General features: G+C 62.0%; 1 protein-coding gene across 1 annotated transcript in view; it reads left to right on the forward strand.

Annotated features, from left to right (window-relative positions):
- HSPG2 (heparan sulfate proteoglycan 2) overlaps positions 1 to 10,027 on the forward strand; it is a 99,238-nt gene extending 89,211 nt beyond the window's left edge. The window contains exons 83-104 of the mRNA XM_046661769.1: positions 31 to 140; positions 341 to 488; positions 565 to 681; positions 1,059 to 1,076; positions 1,332 to 1,443; positions 2,125 to 2,269; positions 2,356 to 2,455; positions 2,607 to 2,716; positions 2,842 to 2,950; positions 3,092 to 3,151; positions 3,589 to 3,687; positions 4,071 to 4,292; positions 4,585 to 4,829; positions 5,160 to 5,331; positions 5,421 to 5,543; positions 5,642 to 5,698; positions 7,469 to 7,544; positions 7,650 to 7,728; positions 7,876 to 7,946; positions 8,133 to 8,216; positions 8,576 to 8,679; positions 8,813 to 10,027. Of these exons, the coding sequence (XP_046517725.1) occupies positions 31 to 140; positions 341 to 488; positions 565 to 681; positions 1,059 to 1,076; positions 1,332 to 1,443; positions 2,125 to 2,269; positions 2,356 to 2,455; positions 2,607 to 2,716; positions 2,842 to 2,950; positions 3,092 to 3,151; positions 3,589 to 3,687; positions 4,071 to 4,292; positions 4,585 to 4,829; positions 5,160 to 5,331; positions 5,421 to 5,543; positions 5,642 to 5,698; positions 7,469 to 7,544; positions 7,650 to 7,728; positions 7,876 to 7,946; positions 8,133 to 8,216; positions 8,576 to 8,679; positions 8,813 to 8,985 (2,534 nt within the window). The 3' untranslated portion in view covers positions 8,986 to 10,027. The remainder of the gene's footprint in view (positions 1 to 30; positions 141 to 340; positions 489 to 564; positions 682 to 1,058; positions 1,077 to 1,331; positions 1,444 to 2,124; positions 2,270 to 2,355; positions 2,456 to 2,606; positions 2,717 to 2,841; positions 2,951 to 3,091; positions 3,152 to 3,588; positions 3,688 to 4,070; positions 4,293 to 4,584; positions 4,830 to 5,159; positions 5,332 to 5,420; positions 5,544 to 5,641; positions 5,699 to 7,468; positions 7,545 to 7,649; positions 7,729 to 7,875; positions 7,947 to 8,132; positions 8,217 to 8,575; positions 8,680 to 8,812) is intronic.
- Positions 10,028 to 10,097: the final 70 nt, after the last annotated feature.

Raw genomic sequence — 10,097 nt, forward strand, 5'->3', positions numbered from 1 at the left:
TGGTGGCCTGTCTCTCCTTCCCCCTCTTAGCCTTGCCCCAGATCTCAACACCCCCAGAGGTCCATGTGCCTGCTGGTTCTACAGCCGTCTTCCCCTGCATGGCTTCTGGCTACCCCACTCCTGACATCACCTGGAGCAAGGTAAATGCTGGGCAGGGGACCAGCGGGCATGCCTGAGGGGCGGGCACCAGGTTGTCACCATCTCAGTGCCCCCAGGACCTGGCCCAGGCTTGGCACACAGTACCTGCTTAGGGCCTAAGGGCAGGCGTGCAGGAGATGGGAGACAGGCCCTGTGGAGGTGCGGGCCGAGGCCAGGGTCCAAAGCACGGCTGTGTTTGCAGCTGGATGGGAACCTGCCCCCCGACAGCCGCCTGGAGAACAACATGCTAGTGCTGCCCTCGGTCCGCCCCCAGGACGCAGGCACCTACGTCTGCACTGCCACGAACCGCCAGGGCAAGGTCAAAGCCTTCGCCCAGCTGCGGGTGCCAGGTAAGACGACAGCCCCAGAATGGCGGTGCCCACCCACTGCCCGGAGGGCGTCATTCTAACTGCTCTCTGCCGGCAGAGCGGGTGGTGCCCTACTTCACCCAGACCCCCCACTCCTTCCTGCCGCTGCCCACCATCAAGGATGCCTACAGGAAGTTTGAGATCAGGATCACCTTCCGCCCTGACTCAGCCGATGGTGAGCACGAGAGGAGCTGATGTGGGGGGTCTGGGGCAGGGGATCTCCTGGAGTAACTGCCATCACCATTTGGGCCCCGGCAGCCCCTGGGGCCACCCACCTCCCTTGGTCCTCCCTGTCCTGGCGCCCCCAGGCCTGCCGGGCCTCCCCTTGGTGCCTCCTCCCTTCTCCGTTTCTGCCTCCGTGATAACCTCCCACCTGGAGCCTCCTCATGGTCGCTCTGCCATTGGTGCATCCACACCCAGTCCCCCATCCCATCTTCCTGTCCCTGTCTCTGTCCTCCTGCCTCCTTTGTCTCCCATCTCTCACCCTTTCCTCCTCTCTCTCTCTCACCTGTCTCCTCCCATCTCTTATGGTCTCTGACTTTCACTGTCCAGGCCTCCTTCTCTACTCGGGTGAGTCTCTGCCCCCCCTCCTCCTTCAGGTCGACCCTACAGTGTGAGTGAAGCAAATTCCATGTCCTTCAGGGGCTCTCACAAGGCCCTTCTATTCGGGCACCATCTGGAGAGAGTGGGAAGGCCGTGCGGGCTGTGCCAGAGGGAGGGACAGGTGTCAGAGTGGAAAGGCTCACGAGCTGGGGCCATTCACCCCTGGGGCTGGGGCAGACAGGGAGCGGGAGGGGAGGCCCTGACACAGCTGTGCCCGCCCAGGGATGCTGCTGTACAATGGGCAGAAGCAGAGCCCAGGGAGCCCCGCCAGCCTGGCCCACAGGCAGCCTGACTTCATCTCCTTCGGCCTCGTGGGTGGGAGGCCCGAGTTCCGGTGAGACCCTCGCCCTCCCCGTTCCCTGGGGAGAGGGGGCTGGGGGACTGGACAGCAGGGCTTAGTCAGGCACATACCTGGGCCGGGTTGTACAGAGGAGGTGCTGGGGAAGGAGAGGTGGCTGTTACCCTCGGCGACCACCCGATCTGCTGGAGTAGGCACGGTATGCCAGCCTGGTGGAGGAGGAAGCAGCCTGTGCTTACAGGGTGGCACTGCTGCAGGCCAGGATTCATTCGTTCGTTCGTTCATTCATTCATTCAACAGTTATTTGCTGAGCACCTCCTATGTGCCAGGCACTGATAGAGGGATATACAAAATGTGGGAAGGTATATTCTAGTCGGGGAAGACCAGCCATAAAGCAAGAAGGAAAGAGACAGGGTGCTCTCAGAGGGAGGGGTGCCCAGAAGAAGAGTGAGCCCAGGTGCTGGGCTGCAGGGCCCTGGAGCCAAGGGCACTTGGAGCTCCAAGGCTCCAAGGAAAGGGTGGGGGAGAGGAGGAGACCTGGGCAGGGAGTGGAGGGCTGGGGTGGGGAATGGGGTGGGAGGACAAGGCAGGGACAGGAAATGGAGCAGGACTGCAGGGAATGGTGGCATCCCCTTTGCCCAGGCTGGGCCCCCTGCTAGCCCTTCTTACAAACCCCATGTCTACTCTCTCCTGCCCCGGTCCTGCCCCATGGAGCAGCTTTGACGCAGGCTCAGGCATGGCCACCATCCGCCACCCCACACCGCTGGCGCTGGGCCAGTTCCACACGGTGACCCTGCTGCGCAGCCTCACTCAGGGCTCCCTGATTGTGGGCAGCCTGGCCCCGGTCAACGGGACCTCCCAGGTGAGAGCCGACCCCGTCCCCCTCTCCCAGCCCCCTCCCCACCCCTGCCTGGCCTCTCTGCCATTCCCGCCTTCCGCACTGCCCAGGGCAAGTTCCAGGGCCTGGACCTGAACGAGGAGCTCTACCTGGGCGGCTACCCCGACTACAGTGCCATCCCCAAGGCAGGGCTGAGCAGTGGCTTCATAGGTGAGCCCCCCACCCGCCTCCAGCCCTCGCCAAGCCTCACCCTGCTGACAGAGCCTGTGGGAACCTGGGAGGGCGCTGCCAGGCGTGGGTGGGGCCTGGGCGGGCCTCCCAGCGCCCCCACCTTTGCTCATCCTGCCTGCCCACCTCCCAGGCTGCGTCCGGGAGCTGCGCATCCAGGGCGAGGAGATCGTCTTCCATGACCTCAACCTTACAGCGCACCGCATCTCCCACTGCCCCACCTGTCGGGACCGGCCGTGCCAGGTAATCCCACGCTGCACACGCCGCCTGGCTGCCCCTGGCCACTGCCCTCAACCGTGGTAGGCCCCTCTGGGGAGTGGAGCAGGACCAGCGTGTTCTGGGACTGACTTCTGGGGGCTGCTTTGCAGAACGGGGGCCAGTGCCAGGACTCGGAGAGCAGCAGCTACGTGTGCGTCTGCCTGCCTGGCTTCACCGGGAGCCGCTGTGAACACTCGCAGGCCCTGCACTGCCACCCAGGTGTGTACACCTCCCCATCACTGCCACCCCTGGGGGCTTGCCTCTGCCCATTGCCGTCCCTTCATATCCACCCCACGCCCACTGCTAACTGTACTTACCACGCTCAATCACACTTAACTGAGTACTTACCACCCCTCCTAGATCATGGCTGCCATCCCTGCCACCCTAATACTCACGCTGCCTCCCATCTCTGCTGCCCAGGTACTCACCCCCCCATCATAGCCACCCCGCTACTCATCCTACCCCCATCGGTGCTCCCCAGGCACTCCCCCAGCCCCATCACTGCTCCCCAGGTACCCACCACCTTCCCATCTGCTACCAAGGTGCTCGCCCCACTACCTGCCGCCCAGGTCCTCATGGACCCCACTGTTATCCAGCTACAGTCTTTCAAGAGCACCACAGACTAACAGTGGCTTGCTCCCCCCCCCCCCCTCCTGCCCCCTTCCCAGCCCCCCCTCCCCCCCCCCCACCCTTGCTCTAACCCAGTCGTGCTCCCCGGTCTCCAACAGCCCGCCCAGGCTGGCCTGGCCCTAACTGACCGAGGCCCCTGGGGTGCAACAGGTGGGGCTTTGGTATCAGGACCCCACCCTCTCCCGGGCTACCTCAATGTCCTCCTTGCTGGCCCGTGTGTCTCCCAGAGGCCTGTGGGCCCGACGCCACCTGTGTGAACCGGCCTGACGGCCGAGGCTACACCTGCCGCTGCCACCTGGGCCGCTCGGGGATAAGGTGTGAGGAAGGTGAGTGGAGCCGGGCCTGGGACCCCCAGGATCCCAGTAAGGACGGGGGAATCTGGGCAGAGCATCTGAGGCCATGATGGGCCCTATGGATGATAAAATTATTCCAGAGCCAGAGGGCCTCAAAGTCACCTGGCCAAGCTTCTGCCCAGTCTGAATCCCTTACCTGAGGACCCCCAAAGGGGACCCCTACCTTATTGGAGATCCTTCTAGCTTGGGCCGCAGTGCCGGGGGGCTCTTGTGCTGCTACAGCTGTTGCCCAGCTGATCCTGAGCCGCTGGGACTAGAGAGTGGGGTGGGCAGGAGTCCTGGAGGAAGGCTGAGTAGTTGACACCTCCTGGGACTCCGGTATCCCCCCGTCCACGGCTGACCTGTGGCTGCCGCAGGTGTGACGGTCACCACCCCCTCCATGTCGGGCACCGGCTCCTACCTGGCACTGCCCGCCCTCACCAACACACACCATGAGCTACGCCTGGATGTCGAGTTCAAGCCACTGGCGCCCAACGGAGTCCTGCTGTTCAGTGGGGGGAAGAGCGGGCCTGTGGAGGACTTCGTGTCCCTGGCGATGGTTGGTGGCCACCTGGAGTTCCGCTACGAGCTGGGGTCAGGTGAGCACCAGACACCAAATGTAGATGGGCTCCCAGTGCCAAGCTCTGTGCCCTCCTTGGCTCTCCATCCTCGAGAAGGCTCAGAGGAATAAATTCAGAGGTCAGACCGGTTCAAGTCCTTGTTCCTTCCCATTCCTTCTCTCTATGTGTCACTTTAGCCAAGTCCCTAGACCTCTCTCGGCTTCCTCCGCGAGCACCGGGAGGCTAAAGGAAAGCCCCTATCTGCTCAAGTCCCCGAACGGGGCGGGGCAGGGGGCCATGCTTGCGCCGACCCACCTGGCGTCCTCCACAGGGCTGGCCGTGCTGCGCAGCGCCAAGCCGCTGGCCCTGGGCCGCTGGCACCGCGTGTCCGCAGAGCGCCTCAACAAGGACGGCAGCCTGCGCGTGAACGGCGGGCGCCCCGTGCTGCGCTCCTCGCCCGGCAAGAGCCAGGGCCTCAACCTCGACACCCTCCTCTACCTCGGCGGCGTGGAGCCCTCCGTGTCGCTGCCCCCGGCCGCCAACACAAGCGCTCCCTTCCGCGGCTGCGTGGGAGAGGTGAGCAGGCTGGGAGCGCACACGGGGCGGGGCCCTCCCCCTGCAGCTTGGCCAAGGCCCTCGGGACCACTCCCTTCACCCTTGAGCCTCGGTTTCCTCCTCTGTCAAATGGAGACAATTACACCTACTTTGAAGAGTTGTACTGAAGGTTGTGCTGTGGATGTTCCTGGCACATAGTAGGCACTCAGCTCATGTTCCTCCTTCCGCTGGAATCCCTGCTCAAGTTCCATCTTGGGTTCCCAGCTTCCCTTTACTGCCTTCTCTCTGCTGGCACAGCTATGCCCCTGCCTCCTGCATCCCGTGAGTCCCGCAGGGTCCCTCTGCCCACAGGTGTCAGTGAACGGAAAGCGGTTGGACCTCACCTACAGCTTCCTGGGCAGCCGGGGCATCGGGCAGTGCTACGACAGCTCCCCGTGCGAGCCCCAGCCTTGCCAGCACGGCGCCACATGCATGCCCGCTGGAGAGTACGAGTTCCAGTGCCTGTGTCAAGATGGCTTCAAAGGTGCGTGAGCCGCCCGGGCCCTGGAAGAGGGCGGAGGGTGTTCAGCGGCAGCTCCAGCCCGTGCCCACTCGCTCTGCCCTGGCCCACAGGAGACCTCTGTGAGCACGAAGAGAACCCCTGCCAGCTCCGGGAGCCCTGTCTGCATGGGGGCACCTGCCGGGGCACCCACTGCCTCTGTCCCCCCGGCTTCTCTGGCCCACGCTGCCAACAAGGTAACCTCTCCAGCTTCTCTCCACCTCCCTCTCGGGGCCCGGGACACAGTCCCCGTGGGTATCTGTGTCCACTGACTGGACCCTGCCTTTCTCCATAGGCTCTGGACATGGCACAGCGGAGTCCGATTGGCATCTTGAAGGCAGCGGGGGCAATGGTACGTTCTTGCTGGGCCAGCGAGGGAAGCCGAGTGGGCTTGTCTCCTCCCTGGCTCCAGGTCTCCAGGCCCCCTCTTCCAATGACCCCATCCCCTCAATTCTGGCCTCTTAGCACAACAGGCCCAGAGAGAGGCTCACGGGGCACAGATCGACAGAATAAAGATCACAACCACACAGAGCCGGGTCCTGCCCTGGACTTACTGGCTGGGTGACCTTGGGCAGGCTCTTGAACCACTCTGACCTCAGTTTCCTTCTCTGTATTCATACATTCCATCAACAAAGATCTTATTGTACACCCGCCCTTGCCCTGGGAGCAGTAGATATAAGATGAATAAGGCAGGACCCTCACTCTCAAGGATTCCACAATCAGTTTAAAGGCAATGATAACTTTAAAAATGAATGTTTACTGAACAATTATAGGCCCTGTGCTAACTGCTTTATAGATACATATCTTCTTATTTATCACTAATAGAATAAGAGAAGTAGTGGGATAGTGAGTAAGAGTGTGGACTCTGGTGCCAGCCTGCCTGGGTTCAAATCCAAGCCCTCCCACTTACTAGCTGTGTGACTTTGGGCGAGTCACTTAACCTCTCTGTGCCTCAGTTTCCTCATGTATAAAATGGAGAGAAGTAACATCCTTCCACAAAGCTTTGGATAGAATTCTGTGAAAGTAAAATGACTTAATGTATTTAAAATGCTTAGAACAACATCTGGTCCAGAGTGGGTACAGAATGTTAGCTTTTGTTAATATCATATCTAAGTCATAGTTGGTTATAAGGATCAAGTTAGATGAAACGATGTTTGCAGCTGGACATGAAGCTCCCTGCACTGTGACTGGCACGTAGCAGGTGCTTAGTAAGTGTTAGCTGTTATCCTCATCATTTGGTGACAGGTGGCAAAGTGTCCCCACCCCTTGTAGCTGCCAGGCCCACAGGGGCCAGCGCTGGCCTGTGGGATGGGTCTGAGCAGGGCTGGGGATGTTGGAGCCACCCACAGTGTGGACGTTGGAGCCGAAAGGTCCAGGTTGCCGTCCAGGCTTCCCACTTCCTGGGCAAGTCCCTCCCCCGGGAGCCTGTCCTCCCACACATAAGATGGAGGGAACGCAAAGGTTCTGACCCTTTTATGTGCCGCGGACCTAGTGCCCAACTGTCCTGGCTCCTCAGGACTGAGGGGCTGCTCAGGATGTGGGACTTCCAGAGCTCAAACCAGGACAGGACTCGGCAAATGGGGACGGTTGGTCACCTCCCTGGACCGTACTGACCACATCAAATGAAATACAGAGGATTTCAGAGGAAACCAGTTATACCAAAATAAGGTTCCCAAAATATGCAAAGTGTTCTGATTTGTAACATATGCGCTTCTTTATTAACACATTAAATAACAAGATCGAGTCGTGGGCCTAAGAGCTACCACAGTTTCAATAAGCATAAGCGACGTTTTGAAATATTTGCAACCACTGTCCTGCCATAAGGACACCTCCTATAGTGACAAAGTCCCGGGTCCTGCTGCTGCTCCCTCGGTTGGGTGCCTCCATGCGTAATTGAAGGACCTGCTAAACTTCAGTGACCAGTGAGTGAAAATAGAGCTGTAGGATTTTCCCATCCAAGTTCGCAGGCCCCTAAATTCTGTCCACGGCCTCTTGGTCTCCAGGGACTGCAGGTTCCGAGTCCCCGTCGTAGTTCATGTCGGGGTGGAGGCAGGTCAGGGAACCAATTTGAGATGGATGCTCCTTGCTGGCGAGGTGCCTCACCATCGCCCCTCTCCCACAGATGCCCCTGGGCAGTACGCAGCCTATTTCCATGATGACGGCTTCCTAGCTCTCCCCGGCCATGTCCTCTCCAGGAGGTGAGACGGGTGTTGGGACAGCCCGTGGGCCCAGGGAGGGGACAGGTTGCAGGGAGAGGATCTAGCCTCTGGGATTTCTGCCCCTCACTCTCTCCCCCACCACAGCCTGCCCGAAGTTCCCGAGACCATCGAGCTGGAGGTTCGGACCAGCACGGCCAGTGGCCTCCTGCTCTGGCAAGGCGTGGTGAGTGTGGGTGTCGAGCCCAGGCTCTCAGGGCTCCCTGCCTCCTGGTGGCTCGGGCAGTGGGAGAGAGAAAGGTGGAGGCCATAGCTGTCGAGGGCCTCGGCTCTGCAGGCTGGGGACCCCAGAGACTCTGTGCTTCCCTGGCAGGAGGTGGGAGAGGCCAGCCGAGGCAAGGACTTCATCAGTCTCGGGCTTCAGGACGGGCACCTTGTCTTCAGGTGGGTCCTGGCATCTGACCCTTCCCCGGCCCCCCTCACACCATCGGTGGCTTCCCCTCTGGTCGGCCCCTTGGCTCCTCCCACAAGAAGCTGCAGCTTCCAGTGCCCCAGCTGCACACCACCACCATCCCACACCCCATCCAGTCCTGCCCCAGCTCACACCTTCTTGGGCCTGTGTGACTGCAGCTACCAGCTGGGCAGTGGGGAGGCCCGTCTTGTCTCCGAGGACCCCATCAATGACGGCGAGTGGCATCGGGTGACAGCACTGCGGTAAGGGAGCTGGGCCCTAGGCTTGAGGGGCCCAGAGTGCTAGACTGAGACAGGATGCTCCCCACCAGAACCTGAAGCCACAGTCGAGGGAAAGCCCACCAGCCAGAGCACAGACTCCAGGGCAGGACGAACTCCATGGGGGGTGGACGGGCAAGTACCCCAGGGAATGGAGGAAGCCTGGGTGGGGAGCTAGGAAGCTGTTTGTGGTGCCAGATCTCATCCAGGTGGGGAAGGAAAGAACTAACGGGGAAGGGGCAGACTTCTCCATCTGGAGTCTCTGTGGCAGAGGGAGGGGACTCTCCTTGGGTCGAGGAGGGTGGGGAATTGGTGGTGAGGGGCCTGACCTGGTTGCCCTGCAGAGAGGGCCGGAGAGGCTCCATCCAGGTGGACGGCGAGGAGCTGGTCAGCGGGCAGTCCCCAGGCCCTAACGTGGCAGTCAACACCAAGGGCAGCATCTACATCGGTGAGTCCTGGGCTCCTGGGGCCCCGTCCTCGGGGCAGGGAGGGGATGGGGCTGCTGCAGAGCTGGGGCACCCGGCCTTCCTCGCCTCCCGGGCCCCCGGAGCTGACAGGCCCGTCCTCTCCCCTCCCCACAGGCGGAGCCCCCGACGTGGCCACGCTGACTGGGGGCAGGTTCTCCTCGGGCATCACGGGCTGTATCAAGAACCTGGTGCTGCACTCGGCCCGGCCCGGCGCCCCGCCCCCACAGCCCCTGGACCTGCAGCACCGCGCCCAGGCGGGGGCCAACACGCGCCCCTGCCCCTCATAGGCAGCCGCCTGCCCCACACGGACTCCCGGGCAGCGCCCCAGCCCCACAACGTCGAGTATATTATTATTAATATTATTATTATGACTATTTTGTAAGAAACTGAGGCGATGCCACGCTTTGCTGCTACTGCCCTGGGCTGGACTGGAGGGTGGGCACGCCACCCCCCACACACAGACACACCTGGGCAAAGCCGCAGGCTGGCGGGCAGGGCAGGTGAGATGGGAGCAGCGCCTCAGAGGGCCACCGGGACCCAGGAGAAGGTCTGGCACGGTGGCTGAGTGGGCTCAGAACTGCCCCCACCAGTCAAGCCCCCGAGGTGGAGCTGGGTTGTCCAGTCGAGCAGCTCCTGGGCAGCCCTCGTTCCCACGGGAGTCACCCTCGGCTTCCAGCCTGGGGCCCCAGCAGCTCCCTGGAGCAGGAGGCCTGTGATGGCCTTTGTCAGCATCCTCTGGGTTGGGAAAGCTCTTTAGTGCCAACTGTGGAGCAAAGGCAGCTCACCCCTGGGCAGGCAGTCCCCACCCCTGCCAGCCCCTGTCCCAGCCCCCTCCGCCTCACCAGCGGGTCACCTTCCCCTGGCAGCCACCCCCTCCCACCAAGCCCTCCTGGCCTGCACCTCCCCCACCCAACACGAGCCCAGGGCCCCCGCCCTCAGGGGCTGCAAGGGCAACCATCCCAACTCTGAGCAGGAGCTGCCCAGGCAGAGCCCAGCACTGAGGGTCTCCCCACCAGCACCAGGCCGCATCCCCCCACCGATCTGGAAGTGAAGGCCCAGGGGACATGGGGGGAGGAGGGCATTGGTGGTCGGAAAGAGTTAGTGCCTTGGGTAGGGGAAGCCACAACTCGCGACTGGGAGGGACAGGAAGGGAACATGACAGCCCTGCCCCACCTGTGGGAGCCTGAGGGCCCAACTTGGGGCAAGCGAGCGCCCTCCCCACCAGCAGCCCCAGATGTGGGGTCGGGACGCCTGGCCTCTGTGTCCTAGAAGGGACCTTCCTGTGGTCTTTGTCTTGATCTTTCTTAATAAACGGTGCTATCCCCGCCAGGGCTGTCTCCTGTGTCCTTGACAAGGGCTTGACCAGTGGAACCCGAGGTGGGCCGGGGTGGGGTGGAGC

This window comes from Equus quagga, chromosome 5 (assembly GCF_021613505.1).
Source record: "Equus quagga isolate Etosha38 chromosome 5, UCLA_HA_Equagga_1.0, whole genome shotgun sequence".
NCBI lineage: Eukaryota > Metazoa > Chordata > Mammalia > Perissodactyla > Equidae > Equus > Equus quagga.